Source organism: Falco punctatus (genome assembly GCF_963210335.1).
Source record: "Falco punctatus genome assembly, chromosome: 14".
NCBI classification, from domain to species: domain Eukaryota; kingdom Metazoa; phylum Chordata; class Aves; order Falconiformes; family Falconidae; genus Falco; species Falco punctatus.
In genome coordinates this window covers 1,013,171-1,030,680 of record NC_137594.1, presented here as the reverse complement: position 1 = coordinate 1,030,680, position 17,510 = coordinate 1,013,171, and the positions used below count along the sequence as shown (strand labels likewise).

At 50.3% G+C, this 17,510-nt stretch overlaps 1 protein-coding gene across 3 annotated transcripts in view; it reads left to right on the top strand.

The window, feature by feature from the left end:
• ZFHX3 (zinc finger homeobox 3) overlaps positions 1-17,510 on the top strand; it is a 269,024-nt gene that overhangs the window by 147,830 nt on the left and 103,684 nt on the right. For all 3 annotated transcript variants that reach the window (XM_080365094.1, XM_080365093.1, XM_080365092.1), the window contains 2 exons: positions 9,217-11,969; positions 15,708-16,204. In XM_080365094.1, the coding sequence (XP_080221220.1) occupies positions 9,263-11,969; positions 15,708-16,204 (3,204 nt within the window). In that variant the 5' untranslated portion in view covers positions 9,217-9,262. The remainder of the gene's footprint in view (positions 1-9,216; positions 11,970-15,707; positions 16,205-17,510) is intronic.

The following is a 17,510-nucleotide window of genomic DNA, read 5'->3' as shown; positions in this document are numbered from 1 at the left end:
GGTCTGAGGGATGTAAGTGCCCTTTGTAGTGGGGACCAGGTGGCCCAAACGGAGCTGTGGCAGCTCTTACTGGTGCAAGCTACTGGACAGGCTGCTAGGGTAAAAATGAAGGAGGGGGAAAGGGCAAGCTTCAGACTGTGGCAAAAGGGGTGACCAGCAAGGCTCTCTTCCTGAGGCATGAAAGCATGGTGGGACCTGGGGGGCTGTGGAGTCCATGCGATGGATTGAGGCAGTTTGTCCTCGATAGCTCTTCAGTTAGTTTTGGAGTTAGGTCAACAGCAGTGCACTGAAAATGCAAACCAGATGCAAATGTAGTTATTTATGCAGGAGCATAGGCTGGAAACAGCATTTGACAAGAAACGTTGGGGTTTTAGAGCAAAGGGGTGAGTTGCACAACTGCAGAATCATGGAATTTGTGGCGTTTTGAAACAAACCAACGTGGAAAAAAAATCTGAAACTTCCGTGGTGTCCTACACAAGAGGAGAGGTTTGTGCAGGACCTGAAAACAAGCTCTTTGTCCTGGGAGCGTACAAATGCCGTGCCACTTACGAACTATGCAAGTGTTTTACTCTCGTTTTGTGCAGAAATGCAACTGAAGCTAGTTTACCTCTGCCACAAAATACTTTTGGTGCAAAGAGCCTCTCTAGAGGAATTTATGCTCTTTTCCCCAGCTGCTCACTTGAAACCCTCTGGCACTCCTGGATTACTCTGCTCTCAATGGCAGTGGGTTGATGATTATAGAAATACTTTTGTGTGTAGTACAGTAGCTGGCTCAAAGGGATCAGAAAACTTGGAATAATAGTTCATAACAAAATGTTTTCTGAAAAACTGCCTGAATCTTGTATTATTTTTATTGTCTCAATTTTAGCCAGTGTGAAGGACAGAGGAAAAAATGTGGATAATGTAGAAGGTTCACCTTTTCAAGGAGACCCTTTCTCTTAGTTTCATGCCAAGTGCTTGAGCCCTACAGCTTTCAGTCCTGTTTTGTTCAGAGTTTCCTTTGCTTCCTGCTGCTTGAAAAGCTGTTTATGCTAATGATCCTGTGAAGATCTGAGGAACTGGCTGTGCCTATGCATGTGAGCCTGTGTGTAAGAGAGCGCTTGCATTTTCTGTCCCGTTAACGAGCGTGCGCAGTGCAGCACTTGTTTGTGTTGTCAGCACGCCAGTTCTGGAGCACTGTCGGCTGCCAAAGGCAAGCCCTCCATGTGGTTGTCTTCCTGCTGAGAGAAGACCGTCCTGTCCTTTTGAGGTGCCTGATGGATCTTCCCTTTCTGTAGACCACTGTGTGTTACCTCATCCTCTTCTGGGACCTTGTGCCCTTCAAGACCCATTGCCTAGAATCGCTCAGAAGGGAGAACGTGCAGTGTTTACAGGGGCTTCCACAGAGGCAAGTGAATTCACCGAGAGGGTTGTCCAGCACTGGAACCGGCTGCCTGGGGAGGTGATGGAGTCACCATCCCTGGAGGTGTTTAAAAGACCTGTAGACGTGGCACTTAGGCACGTGGTTTAGTGGTGGACTTGGTAGTGTTAGGTTAGCAGTTGGACTCGGTGATCTTAAGGGTCTTTTCCAACCTAAATGATTCTGTGATTCTGTGGATTCTTGGTTGTGCCGGGATAGCAAACGGGTTTGCAAGGACTTGCAGCCTCAGTACTCTTGTGGACAGGTGTTGGAACCCATGGATTACTGTTGGTTGGAGCCTTCTTCCACCAGCAGGCAGGTCTGGCTTGCTAATTCCACTCCTGGTGCAGTGGCATTGGATGTGACCGTGCGTCCAGCTGGAAACAACAGTCTGGCACTGAGAAGTGCCTGCAGAGAAGCTCTAGGAGAAGTCAGCACTGAGCTTGGGCTTTTGGTTGGTAAAACCTAATTGCAGAAGAGGAAGAAGGCTACGTGTAGAGCTTGTTCAGGATTTGGCAAGACTGATACCTCATTATGAATATTCAGCAAACTGCATTTGTTGATGAGGCAGCTCCAGTGTGATCAGGTGTGTGCCAGAACACAACTTGGTCTTGCTTGGAAAGGTGCAAGATGTGACTTGCTATGTGAAAGAGGAAAATTAGTTTATAACTTCTTCTTTAAAATGTTGAACTTGGCAAATAAATATCTGTATTTTCAGGGTTTTTCTTGTTAAGAATTGCATAAGAGGAATCCTAAGGCACTGATGTTGTAAAATGTTGATGGAAACGCTCAAGTAGAAATCATTCTCCAAGCCATGCATCTGCATTCACTATTATGTTTAGATTTTGGCTAATAGGTACAATTTTGTCCTAATATTTCAAGTCCTGTTGCAGAAGCCTTGATGCTTCCCTTAGGCTGGCAGGTATTCTTACTACTTTCTGGCACCTTAATGAATGAGAGTGAGCTGGAATCTGTATCTTCTGTTTAAGGTGGAAGATGAAAGCATTTTATGAAACTGTGAATTGAAGCTATCTCTGTATCACTATGAAGCTGGAAGTATACAGCCCTTGTTGCTTAGGAAATTTAAAAAGATCTTTCTATTCTAGGGAGTGACTTTCTACATATTTGTGTGATAACAGCTGCTGTATAAATCTCATAAAGTGACAACATGCTTATGGAGCCTTTTTACCCTCTTATGTGACCATCCCGCTTACTAAGTGAGGCAGTGTGTGATCATATAATTAAAGACAGTATCATAATGCATATGCATACAGGAGCAAAATTAAAGTTGCTTTGGCAGCATACATTCTGTTCTTCCTTAATTTTTGAATTTTTGATCCTAGGTAATGGGTTTTGTCATGTCTGTCTTTCCACATGTGATTTCCTAAGTGTTACAGGAGTGCTTTGTAGCATGCCAGGTGCAGGGAAGCGACACACAAAGCTTTGATGCTCTGGGTTCATTGTGTCACTGCTCCAGACGGACACGGTAATTGCCCTGCTTCCCCCCTCCCGGACTTCCTGCTCTTGGGAGCTTTGAACATACCTGGTCCTAGGGATCGTGAAGTTCACCTGGCTGCTCGGTCACCTTTGGTAGGTCTATCCCTAGTTTTCAGACTGAAACAAGCATTGTTGAATGCTGTTCTTGAGACAGGAGCTTGTTGGCTGCCCTGAACACTAGCGCTTGCCAGGCTCTGTCCTTCTGAGGACATTGTAAAAGGCCAAGCCGAGCGTGTAAGGAGGGGTGTGCTTACCCGCCTTTAGTCCTTGTGCTGTCTTTGTCCTCCTGCCTCTGTCCCTTTCCGCTTGCCCTCTGAATCACCAGCACCTGTGCTGGAGCTAATCGACGGTAGCCTCTCAGCCTGCATTTATGGTATTGATTTATAGAGCGTCTGTTGGCACAACAGGTAGGTGTGTATTTACAAAGTTTAGAGGCCGTTGTGCAGTTTCTCCAACAGGAACCACTCAAGCTCAGTCGCTGACTGCGAGCGTTTGCGTGAGCTCCGTCTTCTCTGGAGCCATGGCAAAATGTTTAAGAGCTGGCTGGAGTTTGAGCGTCTGCTGCTTGCCAGGATGCTCTGAAGGAGCAGACCCTGCTCATTACAGGGTTGAGCACTTCTCTCACCGTGCGGCTGTGGGAATAGGCAGGGGGAGGGGTGCCTCACTGGGTATCTTCCAGGGTAATGGCCGTGGATGTAATGCATCTGCTTGTATCTTTTCCCTGTCCTCAGCACCCTTTTTTTCATGGTGCCATGTGGGTCATTAGCTGAGGGAACAGTTTCTCACTGTCTCTTTCTCCTTTTGTTTTCCTCCTTCCTCATTGCTTCCAGTCTTGGTTTACTGCCAAACAGCCTCTTGTGAAAGGGCCGCCTAATTAACCCTGTGCTAATTAACAATTTAAAATTACACAGCACGGCTGTTCATATTTAATTCTCGGGAAACCTGGGCAACAGCAGGAACCCCCTCCTCCCTCCAGCTCCTGTCCCTGCCACCCGCGCTGCCGCTGCGCGTCCCTGGGAGGGAAGCAGGGCTGGTGGTGTGGGCCAGGGGCTGCCCCAGGAGCCTCCGGCCTGCCGGGGGGCGAAGGGTGTTGCTTTAACACCAGCCACTCCTTGACGGTGGACGCGTTACTGTATGATGGCACATCCGTCCTTGTGAGGATGGGGCGGGGGGCTGTGAGGAGGTGACAGTGGGGAGACGTGGGGATTGACTTGGCTTGCATTCTGGACAAGACGTGGCTGCAAACTACCAGCCGTGGTTAGTAGAAACTCTCGGTGAAAGTGTGGGGCACACAGTGCAGTGCTTTGGTTTGCACTGTGCCATTCAGATGCAGCTCAGCTCTGGGCTGCCGTGGCTGATGCTCCTGCCCTGACGGAGCGCTCCCTGCCCTGCAGTGCCTGCATCCTCCAGCTGCATCCCACATCTGGTTGGAGGGGCTGCGAGATGCAGCAGTGCTGCGGGGAAGGGGCAGGGGCTTGGGTGGGCTGTGTGCCAGAGGCACGGTGAGCATGGCGGCAGGAGCAGCAGTGGGATGCGAGGCTGGAGAAGGGACCGGGGAGAGCCCTTCCTGCTGCTGGGGCGGTGGGAGCACAGGGAGTCTCCAGCACTCAGGCTGTTCTCTCTGTAACTGGAGTTCATTGATTTTACGGGAAACCATGTTTACAGACAGAGTGCTGATCGACCTGACGAGTTGACTTCTGCCTCCTTAAGTAAGAACTACCTTTTCTTATTGACTGGCCGATAAACAGAGCAGAGAGGGCGGGGGGCAGGGAGAGGGTGGGAGGTGTGGAGCCCGCAGTGGTCTGTCTGTTCTTGCAAGCTCTCCTTGTCCCACGTGGGTCGCTTGGGGTGGGCTGGGATGGAGGAGGATGCAGGGTCTGTAGTAGTAGACTAGTAACTATGTTGTACTCCTGCTTAGAGTCTGGTTTGCTTTAACGAGGAAATTGCTCTTTTCAGTTTAGAGGGATGATAACTGCAGTTCCTACGGGAATAGGAACACTTATTTCTTTGCCTCTTCCTCCCTCAGCATCGTTCTTTAGGAATAGCTCTGGTGATGAGTGGAACGGGCAAGAAGAGCCTTGCTTTGCGTAGGGGCTTGGCCTGTGTCCAGGGGCTCTGGCTGGCCGTGTTTCAGCGGTGGGTTTTTCTGCCTGCCCTAGAAGGCTGCCTCCATGTTGAGGAGAGGGAGAGGCAGGAAGATTCCTTTGGAGTAGCACCTCTTGAGCTGGTTAACTTGGAGTGAGTGGGGGCAGAGATGTTAAAGTAACCCAAGGCAGAAAAGCCCACCAATTAATTGGTAAGCGCTTGCAGGGTTGCCTGGCCTGGCTGGGAGAAGAGATTGGCTTTCTTGTCAATAAACAAGTCCCCAGTGCAGCATCAAAGCCGCAGTCCTTTATCAATCGCGGCCTCCTCTTCCCGCATGTTCCTGTAACTTACCAAGCATTTATTACATTGATTTTACAATCAGGCTGTTAACCCTCCCGCCCCATCAGCCCTGCTAACCCTTTTGGCCCAACTATCAGTCAGGCACCTTCCTGCCAATCAAGAGCTTTTGATAGTGGAGATGCTCAGGTGCGTGTTGGGTCTCGTCCGGACCCGTTTCCTGGGGAGCTGGCTGTGCCGGCGAGCCGAGCGCCTCTTGTCTAAAAGCGCTTGTGGGGTGCTGTTGTTCCACATGGCGTTTTGAAGTCTGCATAGATATTCCCAAAACTTTTCTTGGCAGAAGTATGAGGAGTTTCTTACTTATTTTTTTCCACCCAACATGATTTGTTCTGGTTTAATTTGGATTGCAGTTGTCAGTGCAAAAGGTAGCGGTGGGAGGGAGGGAGGATGTCATGTTGTGGGAGGGTGAATATGCAGCCTCAACACAGAAGGATCTGGGATCAGTTTAAAGAAAACACATGGCTAAGGACAAATGTTCAGTGGGAGAGAGCTGGTGCAAGAAAGAGCTGTTACAATGCAGTGTTGAAGTGTCATTAGCTAAAACTAAAAAGGTGACCAAAACTGGCTGATTAAGAAGATCGAGCCTTTCGGCAACAGGATTATGGCACTCTTCTTTCTTACGCCACTCAGTGCACTAGGTTATTTTTATTGCAGATCAAATCGCTGTTTATTCCCAGTGCAACCACAGACAGCTGTGTATGGCATAGAACGCAAGGGAAGTGGGAACTGGAAATGCTGTGAGGTGATACTGTGCGAGAAAGCTTTGGTCATTACGCCATTGCACCTCCATGTCCTTCCACAGGTGCCCTTGCCACGCTTGCTTTGAGAGATGTTGCGTTCTGCCTTCATGCGTAGTTGTAAGTGCTTTTCCTCAAGCTTTGCCAGAAGTAAAATAGGACAAAAACCTACCCGGATACCTTCAAACAGGTATGCCCAGGATGCCAGTCTCGTGGTCAGCAGCGTGAGGGATTTGACTTGCTTTCGTCCTGTTCCACTGCAGCTTCCCGCGGCCCAGGAGTGATGTGTGAGTGTAGGGGATGTTACTGCTGATGCAAGGGTGAGAACAGACGGGAGACACATCCCCCTCCTCCCTCTAACTGCTGGAGTGCTTTCTGGTGCTGGCGGGGAGTTTTTTCTTCCCTTAGCAGTAGGAGGCTCACCAGGCAGGGGAAGGGGTACTGGGAGCCATGAAGTAACTACCAGGCAAAAGCATTTAGGAATTGTACTTGCAAAGAGTGTGCAGGAGTAAGGCCCAAAAAGAACGGCAGTAATTTGGAGGACAGGGGAGAGGGATCCTCTTCTCACCTTGGGGGATCATATCTGTTCTAACGCACTGCTATTAATGTTAATCTGTAGTATCACAGAAATGATAACTTTCCGTTGTTGTGGATGAAGACGGGCTTGGAAAAAGTGAAGGCATGTAAACGCGCATGCATCTGACATGCATACAAGGACAAGGACATAATTACACATACATAATTGTGCAGGAAACAGCATAAAGGGAAAATATGAACACATGAAGGTATGGATGGCTTTGTGTAGTAAAGGAAAATAAATTGGTGGATAATGAAACCAGGAAAAAAGATTGCTCCACTTTATTTTGCTTGAATTAATTCATGTAATTCATTCAGTGCTGCTGTGGCGTGTTGCCTGCTTTGCAACTTATGTGGCAACTTTTCAGTACTCTTCATACTTTTTCCTCTTTTTCCCCAATTGATGAGGTACCAACTGCATGTCCGTGCATCGAGTCCCCAGGTGCTAGCACCGTTGCGTGCATTGTGTGCCAGGCAGGTGGATGCATGGGGAAAAGGCTGTTGCCTGTTACAGGCATGCTGCTCTGCAGGAGCTTGCGAGGGTCTTCCAGGTCTTGGGGACTCAAATCGAGCTAGAGAACACTGGAATAAGTATATAATCTGTAATGTTTAGATAGCAGTGTACGTTGCCCATAGCCTCTGCTGAAGGAGACCAAGGGCAGCAGCAGGCTGCTGATGTGACTGGAGCCTTTGAGGGAGGAAACCTTAAAGCCCGAGGTGTCAGCTGATGCATACACGAGTCTGCTGTGTACAGGCGGGTGGGGGGGGAGGGCTATTAGTCAGGACTAATCATCCTGACTATTAGTCTGGTCTGGCCAGAGCTCCAGCTCTGTGTGCTGCTTGGAGTATTTCATGAGCTGAAGTGGCAGCTCAGATGCTCAGATAAGAGCAACTTTGATGAAGCTGTAGTAAATGAGAGAGGTTTAAAGGGAGACTTGAAAGAATTTGTGTAACTTTAAATGTATTATTTAGAGCAAATCCCAGTGAGAACAGCATGTTGTTAAATTACATTAAAAACCACCCATTCCCCCACACCCTTATGCTGAGTATCAGCAAAAACTCTCCCCAAACTTGTATTCAGTTTGGGAACAGTCTGACAAGCAAGGTCGTGCTTGTGTTTGGTTCATAGAGTGTAAAATACTGTGGACAAAATCCTGTGTGGCATCGATGACCACAGATTTAGAGCAGGAGTCTGTTGTTGTCTCTTGGTTCAAAGACTGTAAAAATGTGGTGAAGTTGGCCTCTGCTTGCGCAGTTTTTCCTCCTTTGTTTTCTGTGGATGTTTTGTATCTGTATACACAAGGAAATCTGTGGACCACAGGTTAAAAATCACTTTCACAGATGAGGTAATAGTGCTTTAGCTTCTGCTGGTGTTTCCTCCCATGTGGCTTGTGCAAGAGCTCTCCATAGGAAGCAGACTATAGAAATGCTTCTTTGCAGACAGGATTCTTGGTAGGGTTGCAACTGAACTGGCAATCTCCTGCTGATTTGTGGTCTGCATTACAATGCTCCAGCTCCTAACAGGAGTGCTACCTAATCTCATAGGTCTGTAACCTCTAGAAAGGCAGGTCCTGCCGAACTGGCTCAGTTAGGGTTGCAGTGTGAGAGATGCTGGCAGGATGCAGCAAACCCGGTAGTGGTGGTGGGGAGCTGTGGATGCCAGCTGTGCTCAGCAGCCAGGGCTCGCTGGCTGCCTGACGGTCAGTGGGAGTTCTCTGGGTCTTGTTGTATTTGGTGGAATGGAAACAGTGGGAAGGGTGTCCTTCCTTCTCCTCCAGGACCTGCATCGCCATTTGCCACGGGGCGGGGTCAGGGAAGCTGTCTGTGCGCGGAGGCTGTGCCCTGCAGATCTCGGAGCTTTCTAGAGTGTGGTGGGCTGACTGCCTTCCGATCCCCGGGATGGACCCTTGTCAGATCTGGAATTTCCTGTTTGGTTTCTCTCCTGACGTCTCTCCATTTAAACTCTGTCCAGAACACAGCAATTAAGTCTCCTGTGCATACCAAACGCTGTTACTCCAAAATCTCTGTGAATTGCTCCGAGTCCCGTGGTCTGCCATGGAGGTGCATGTGGCAGTTCTGGTTCTGTGCTCCCCGAACCGCTAACAGAAGGGAATCGCCCAAGCAGCAGCTGGTTTAGGGCAATTTTTACAAAGTGTTAAAGCTCCAACACTGTTTTGTTCTGGTGTCTTAACTCTGTTTCTGTCAAAAGCTTTTATGTTACATTTTTGTGGGGGTGTTTGTTTGTTTCCTGAAGATATGAGGCTTCGGGGGCGGCAGCGCAGGTCCTACCATCTTCGTGCCCCCCTTCAGGAAGGGTGTCGGGGGAGCCTTTCGCCACCTTCCAGGTCCCTTCAATTGTGTTCCTATTTCCATCGCTCGTTTCCAGCGGTGTGTTACCCGCGGCCAGGCCGCTGGTCCCTGGAGCCAGCCTTGGGCTGCCAGCTCTCTTGGCCTCCCGTTTGGTCCCGAGGAGCGGGGCTGGCAGCCTTTGCGGTGGGGGGTCTTCACAGGGACAGTCTCTCTTCCCTGACTCACCGGCCTTTCTCCTTCTCTCCTCGCCTGCAGGTCCGAGCCGTACCGGGTGCAATGAGCGCTCCGTGCCGGCCCTGCCATGGAAGGCTGTGACTCGCCCGTCATCCCTGGGAAGGACAATGGGTGCGGCATCCCTCAGCACCAGCAATGGACTGATCTCAACAGCACCCACCTCCCCGACACAGCCGGCAGCATGGAGCAGCCCGCGGCGGAGAGCCGCGGCCCCCTGGACAGCCTGAGGGTCCCTTTCCCCGAGCGTGTCCCCGAGAGCAGCGCCGCGGCCGGCCCTGGCCCCGAGCCCACCGGCAAGGAGGTGAGCTGCGGCCAGTGCGCCGCCTCCTTCGCCGGCCTGCAGAGCTACATGGAGCACCGCTGCACCGGCACCCGCCCGCCCCTGCCGCTGAGGGGGGAGAGCGGGAGCGAGAGCAGTGAGGATGGGGAGGAGGAGAGCGACGTGGAGAACCTGGCTGGCGAGATCGTCTACCAGCCGGATGGCTCGGCCTACATCGTGGAGAGCCTCAGCCAGCTGGTGCAGAGCGGGGGCGCCTGCAGCAGCGGCAGCGGGGCTCTCCCCTCGCTGCTCCCGAACTCTCTGCCCAAGCAGGGAGAGCCCTCCGCCGCCGCTCCCGTCTACCCACAGATCATCAACACCTTCCACATAGCCTCATCCTTCGGGAAGTGGTTTGAGGGCTCAGACCAGGCCTTCCCGAATACCTCAGCCCTGGCGGGCATCAGCCCCGTCCTGCACAGCTTCCGCGTCTTCGATGTGCGACACAAAAGCAACAAGGATTACCTGAACAGCGACGGTTCTGCCAAAAGCTCCTGTGTATCCAAAGATGTTCCCAACAATGTGGACCTGTCCAAATTTGATGGCTTTGTGCTCTACGGGAAGAGGAAGCCCATCCTGATGTGTTTCTTGTGCAAGCTTTCCTTTGGGTATGTCCGCTCGTTCGTGACCCACGCAGTGCACGACCACCGAATGACTCTGAGTGAGGAGGAGCGGAAAATTCTTAGCAATAAGAACATCTCCGCTATCATCCAAGGGATAGGCAAAGACAAGGAACCCCTTGTCAGCTTTCTGGAACCAAAAAACAAAACCTTTCAGCACCCTCTTGTTTCTGCAGCTAACCTCATAGGCCCTGGACACAGTTTTTATGGTAAATTCAGTGGCATTTGCATGGAAGGTGAGCAGGCCCTCCAGGTCGGGGCGGCCAGTGGAGCGGAGCCCCCGCCGACGGGCGTCCTGGCCCCCAGCGCGCTCCTCAACCTGGGCGGGCTGACCAGCTCGGCTCTGAAGACTCCCATTACCTCAGTCCCCCTGGGCCCGCTGGCTTCCAGTCCCACCAAACCTTCAGAGGGGAAGGACCCTGGGGTGGCAGAGGGGGAGAAGCAAGAGGGGGGCAACCAGGACAGCCTCTCGGAAAAGGCAGAGCCAGTCGAGGAGGTGGAGGAGGATGAGGAGGAGGATGTGGAGGAGGAGGAGGAGGAAGAGGAGGAGGAGGAGGAAGAAGAAGACGACGAGGATGATGAGGGTTGCAAAGGACTGTTTCCGAGTGAGTTGGAGGATGAACTGGAGGACCGGCCCCAGGAGGATGCTGGGGCTGTGGCAGGTGGTGGCAGCAGCAAAAAGGACCTTGCTCTCTCAAACCAAAGCATTTCTAACTCTCCCTTAATGCCTAACGTGCTCCAGACCCTGTCACGGGGCACAGCTTCTACTAGTTCTAATTCTGCTTCTTCCTTTGTCTTTGATGGTGCAAACAGGAGGAATCACTTAAGCTTTAACAATGAGGGCGGTGGAGCCAGCGTGGCAGAGGGCAGCAGGAGGCTGGACTTTATCGATGAAAGTGCCAATAAAGACAATGCCACAGCACCAGAACCAAATGAGAGCACGGAGGGCGAGGACGGGAGCTACATCTCCCATCACCAGCATGCTGGCCCCCTCTGTGAACTTGGGGGTGGGGAGTGCCCCTCGGGGAGCGGTGTGGAGTGCCCAAAGTGCGACACGGTCCTGGGCTCCTCGCGGTCGCTGGGTGGCCACATGACTATGATGCATTCTCGTAACTCATGTAAGACACTCAAGTGTCCCAAGTGCAATTGGCACTACAAGTACCAGCAGACGCTTGAGGCGCACATGAAGGAGAAACATCCCGAGCCGGGTGGCTCCTGTGTCTACTGCAAAAGTGGACAGCCACACCCGCGGCTGGCACGGGGTGAGAGCTACACCTGTGGTTACAAGCCCTTCCGCTGCGAGGTCTGTAACTACTCCACTACTACCAAAGGCAACCTCAGTATTCATATGCAGTCGGACAAGCATCTCAACAACATGCAAAACCTGCAGAACGGAGGGGGAGAGCAAGTCTTCAGCCACACCGCTGGGGCGGCCGCGGCGGCTGCAGCAGCTGCGGCGGCCGCAGCAGCCAACATCGGTAGCACCTGTGGGGCCCCCTCCCCCACCAAACCAAAAACCAAACCTACGTGGCGGTGCGAGGTGTGCGACTATGAGACCAACGTAGCTAGAAACCTTCGTATTCACATGACCAGTGAGAAGCACATGCACAATATGATGCTGCTTCAGCAAAACATGTCCCAGATCCAACACAATCGGCACCTGGGCCTCGGCAGCCTGCCGTCCCCCGCCGAGGCCGAGCTCTACCAGTACTACCTGGCACAGAATATGAACCTTCCCAACCTGAAGATGGACAGCACTTCCTCAGATGCACAGTTCATGATGGGTGGATTCCAGCTTGATCCCACCAATCCCATGGCAACGATGGCTCCATCTCTAGGTGAGGCTGAAGGGTTTTCCACCGTGTCCATGTGTGAGGGAGGGGTTGAGTTTGCATTACTGCAAAACCCTCATTCATGGACTGGACGCTGCGTGCCAAATCCCCTCCTTCTGTCTCTGCAGCCCCCTGTGTGACAGAGTCACAGAGTGGTTTGGGTGAGAAGGCACCTCAAAGACCATCTAGTCCCCCCCCGCCAGGGGCAGGGACACCTGCCACAGCCCAGGCTGCCCCCAGCCCCGTCCAGCCTGGCCTGGGACACCGCCAGGGATGGGGCACCCACAGCTGCTCCGGGCAGCCTGTGTAGTGCAGCTCTGGTGCAGTGAGTTGCCTTTGTGTGGTGGTTGAGGATGCAGACTACACAGTGGAGACACCTCTCTTCTGCGTTCCCCCAGACCAGTTTTTCTTGTCCTGGGAAAATTATGTTACTTTTCTGGTATGTTTTTTAAAAGTTTTAGTAGGGAGCTAATAAAGCAGTAGATAGGGATTATTGCTGACATGAGTAAATGTTCCAACTCATTGTAGAAAAAAGTCCTTACTTTACAGTGTGTTTCCTAATGGTTTTTCCTTGGTTTGGTGAGGGGTGTGAGTGCTTTGGCGGGTGGCTTTGTGGGAGGGTATGGTCAGCTGCTGGCGGTCTGAAAGGCAGGTGTTGAGCTGGTTTGTTACATGCTGCGTTGCCCTGAGAAGAAAAGGTAAACAAGTTTTGAGAGTTGCGATGAATTCGGTGGGAGAGGTGCTGTTCCTTTCCTGAAGAAACTGAGCTGAAGCTGTTCTCTGATGCCAGTGTGAGATCCAGGAGTCAAGGCTTGACCAGATGAGAATGATTAAACTGGAGGGGAATGGTGAGAGAGAGAGTATTTCCCTCTGCAGGTGACAAAAGCGCTTAAAAATGAACTACCGGATGCGTTTTTCCTGACAACAAGGATTCATCGTGTTCGCGTTGGCGCTGCGGAGGGCACAGCCCATCCCCGCACGATTGAGCCCAGGAATTAGTCAGAATGGGGGTAGCGGGTCAGGTCCTGTTAGGTTCCTCCCCCGTGCTGCTGGTGTCGCCCAGGGCCAGCAGCAGCGCGTGCTTCCCAGTGTGTTGGAGCTTCGCAGCACACTAGAACGAGAGCTGGCATGGAACAGAACCCCCACGCTTCAGGTGTGGCGGCTGCTGACAGGAATTAGTGCTTTTTCTAACTTGTGTTGCTGGTGCTGAGGATTTTTACAGTGCCTTGAGAAAGCGTGTGAAAAGAAGTGTGCTGCTTTACCTGCTTTCCTCTGAACTAGTTTCTCTGTGCTGCACTCTGCCTGCTCTACCCTTGTCCATCCATCGATGCTGTTATTACCGACGCACTCCATTACTCGTTCGTTGGTCTCATGCATGTTCTCCTTTCCTTCAGCTATTCATAGTACAGTTTATTATTAGTCCAGAAGGACATGAAACATATGAAAGAACAACAACACAAGACACAAAAAAAGAAAGAAAAAAAAATGGAGGAACCCAAGTGACTGTGTAGTTATCTTCTCCACCCCACCCCACCCCCCGATGTCCCAGCTTGTATCTTTGGGAGGTGAAGGACACGATCTTTTTTTAGTGTCCTTTCAATAGCTCCAAGTTGCCAAGAGATGTAATAGTCGTTTGTAATACAGCTTGTAGTGTATAAAGTTAGTGTAGTCTGTGGTGTGTTTCTTGGAGGGCGCCCTTTTGGAGCTCATAGCCCCTGCTTACTGAAACACGGGGCACTTGGCACGGGAGAAGTTGGGAGTATTTTACCTGAAGCCTCCTCAAGTGCATGACAAGGCCTTGAACGTCTGTGAGGCTGCCTGGAGAGTGATTTGTGAATTGTACACTTCTGGTTGCAAATCTCAAGCTGGGCGTTATGGAGGGAGGCCCTTCCCGTGTTAATAAACACTTGACATGAGCTCGGCTCATTAGACTCATGTCCATACACTATGGAACGTCACTAGAAGTGAAGCACATTTTTCCCATTCTTACACTTCAGCCCAAAACTGCATTTGAGTAGAATATTAATAATTCAGAAAAGTCTGCCTTTGGGTTTTACTGCATGATGTGTATCATCACCGGAAGAGACTGATTTACAGAGAGGATTCACAGGATATACCCTCGTAAAGGGATGCTTAGAAAAATCACTGCGTTTAGGAGATACGGACCATAGAAGGTAAGCAGTAGGTTCCTCGCTCTTCGGATACTTAGTGAGCAGGTGCAGCGGGTATAATTCTGCTGTGGCAGGGAGGGATAGAGCGGCTCAAGAAAAAAGATGGTTGACTGCTTTGATGGAAAGACAAGTGCCTGGCAGTGCATGCAGATGGGACTTTCCCTCTCCGACCAGTTCTCCGTGTGAGCACAAGATCTGCTTGATGAAAATGAGGTGCTGTTACTCTAACAGTCTCGACATTCAGGTTGTCTTGTAAGCTGTCGTTCCTCCCGCTTAGGACTGTAACGAACATTGTGGTACTGCATTTCTGCAGGAAAAAACAGTAGCATGTACACTGCCCAAAGCTGTGGTCTGCACCAGCTGTGCTTACATGCTTTCAGAAAGGTCAGTATGATTCTGCCTGAACCTTGACTGTCTTCCCAGTGTTGGCTGCTTCTCAGCAAAGGTTGAAACTTAAGAAACTGAAAGTTAAGGAAATAAAATCCCTGTTTTTGATTGACTGAGTAACTGTCGACCTGAAGGTTTCTTTAATAAGATCGTTGAGCTATGATGTAAGATGAAGATAAAATCCCCAAAAGCTGCAGGAGGAGCATAAATGTCTTAAAAGTGGAAGAGGAGAGCAAGGTGGAACAAAGGTCCTAAGGAGAGGCTGGTGGTTGGTCTCTGTGCTTTGGCATAAGAAGTTAATGTTAGAAAAAGAAAGTCTCTGTGTCCACATCTTCAGAGTGCTCTGATGTAAATGAGAGCTTGCTGCATTCATTTCCTGTGAGTGAACAGAGTGCAGCTCTTGGTTTGAAGAGCAGATCTGACACTTACAGACAGTAGGCGTCCTGCTGGCTTTCCTTGACATGCTCTTGCACTCTGATTATTAATAGTGGTTGTCTTTTCCTTGAGTGTACAAAACGTCTGTCAACACTGGTTTTAGAAGGCTGTCCACCATTTTGAGCTCTTGGACAAGAGATGAGATCTAATAGTGCAGGAGTGGCACTTTGCAGATTTGGGTTTTATACTTGCTGCATTTTGCGCTGTTGCCTGCTTCTGACGGTGGTGCGGTGACCTAACTGTAATATTCCCGTCACTTGGACTTGTGACTGTTGACCTTTTTTTATTTGGCAGAGACCGCGCTCAGGTACTGCATGAGGTAACATTTCTTGCTTCTCCAGGCTGGCGACAAAAAACAGGATAAAGCGTTACACCGTTCTTGAAACAACCACAGAGACTTGCAGTGCGGTACTAAGGAATTCTTCATCCTCTGAAACTTTGTAGGGTTTTTTCTTGCCACCTTCCATGGGCAGAGGGTTGGATACTTCTCCTTCAGCGGGTGGGTAGCGAGGGCTGTTGCGGTCCTTTCCCAGCCTTACACACTGGCTGCGATTGGTTTTTTTTCTTCAGATGTGGTACTGACCGACAGTGCAGAGGAATAAGTGCAGGGACAGCTGTGCTGGGCTGTCGCTGTGTTTGGTGGGTGCAAGAGTTGCACTGAGAGCAGCGAATGTTCTGCTCTGTGCTTCTCTTCTGGCAAGTAAAGAATTCAGCTTTTCTGACCTCTTTCTCCCCTTTTTCCTCTGTGCAGTGGGTGGAGAGATCCCCCTGGACATGCGGTTAGGTGGTGGACAGCTGGTGTCTGAGGAGCTAATGAACTTGGGTGAGAGTTTCACACAAACAAACGACCCATCGCTGAAGCTCTTCCAGTGTGCTGTGTGCAACAAGTTCACTACAGATAATTTGGACATGCTGGGCCTCCACATGAACGTGGAGCGTAGCCTCCCTGAAGACGAGTGGAAGGCAGTGATGGGGGACTCGTACCAGTGCAAGTTGTGCCGCTACAACACACAGCTCAAGGCAAACTTCCAACTCCACTGTAAGACAGACAAGCATGTGCAGAAATACCAGCTGGTAGCACATATCAAGGAGGGTGGCAAGGCCAATGAGTGGAGGCTGAAGTGTGTGGCCATTGGGAACCCGGTACATCTGAAATGCAATGCTTGTGACTACTACACCAACAGTCTAGAGAAGCTGCGTCTTCACACGGTGAACTCGAGGCATGAGGCCAGCCTGAAGCTCTATAAGGTAAGGGTTGGCTTTACTTCATCTTCTTTCATTGCCCAAGTGCTGGAACAAAGGAAGATGTATTTCAAACCACAGTGGATTGTGATCCTTTGGAGATGAGCTGCTCAGATCTCCAGCAGGATGCAGTCTCATCTGCATGGTACATCTCTGCAGCCTGCAATTCTGGTAGCAGCTGTGGTTGTTAACGCTGTAGACTGATGGGTGTTCATCTCCAGATGCTTTAATGGGGGCCTGTATGCCTTACAGCACTGCATATAAATTATTCTTTTACACAAAAATTCAGCAGTCATTGTTGAAAACATTGTGCGTAGCAGTATGTGCCACACTTTTGTTGGCTCTTTGCCATAAGGCAGCTTGTTAACCCTTAGGAGATTCTTCAGGAGCACTTAACAGCTTTCACTGTTGTCAGACAAGTGTGTTCATCCAGGCATTGAGAAGGCTGGGTGGATGGAGCAGGAAGGGACGGAGGGAGAGGGCCGCTGTCTCTGTGCTTTTATGCTCTGTGTACGTTGATGCTGGGATCTGTGAGCAAAGTGTTGCTCGAGGCTGGAAAAGAAGCCTGTGTACGCGTGCATGTTGGCCATGCTGATGGGCAGGCAGTGTTTGGAGGTGTGGCAGGTTTTCATCCACAGCACTATCTGGTCTGTGACTGCCGCCTTGTTTTCTTCACACTTGTTTTTCTTTTTTATTTTTGGGTGTGTGTGTGTGTGTCCTCATTTTGTGTCGTCTTTATAACTGTCTTCTCTTTCCTGACTTGTTTCTCTCGTTCACAACCCCCTCCCCTTGCTGGCCTGAACCCTGTGGGCTGTAACCCAAGAGGAGCTCCGGATACAGTAAATAGTCCTTTCACTCGTGCAGCAGAATTGCTCCAGACGTTTCTATTGATTTTCACTGGACTTAAAGCTTCACCTTTTTCTCTAATCATCCCATAATGGCTTTAGTATGAACAATCAGGTACAAATTGCCATAAATCTAAGGAGCCGCATACCTTCCATTCACACGTGCTGTCCCACTCATTGTCTTCTCATTTCTCTCTGGTGTTTTTATATTTGTTCTGTCCTGGTCCTTTTCTCCCAAATGGGGTGAGATTTTTTTTACGTGTATAAGTATATATACCCACAGACTGTATTTTGTGCTTCTCAATTAGTTCTTTGGATATTTTCCTTTATGTAATGGGAATTTAAAACCTGACATTGAGCCATACAGTCACCCACCCACATCACAGTGCAGACACATTAGATTTCAAAGGTCCTGGATTTTCCCTAGGAATGAGCAGTTGAGCAAATTTGGTGAGGAAAGAGACAAC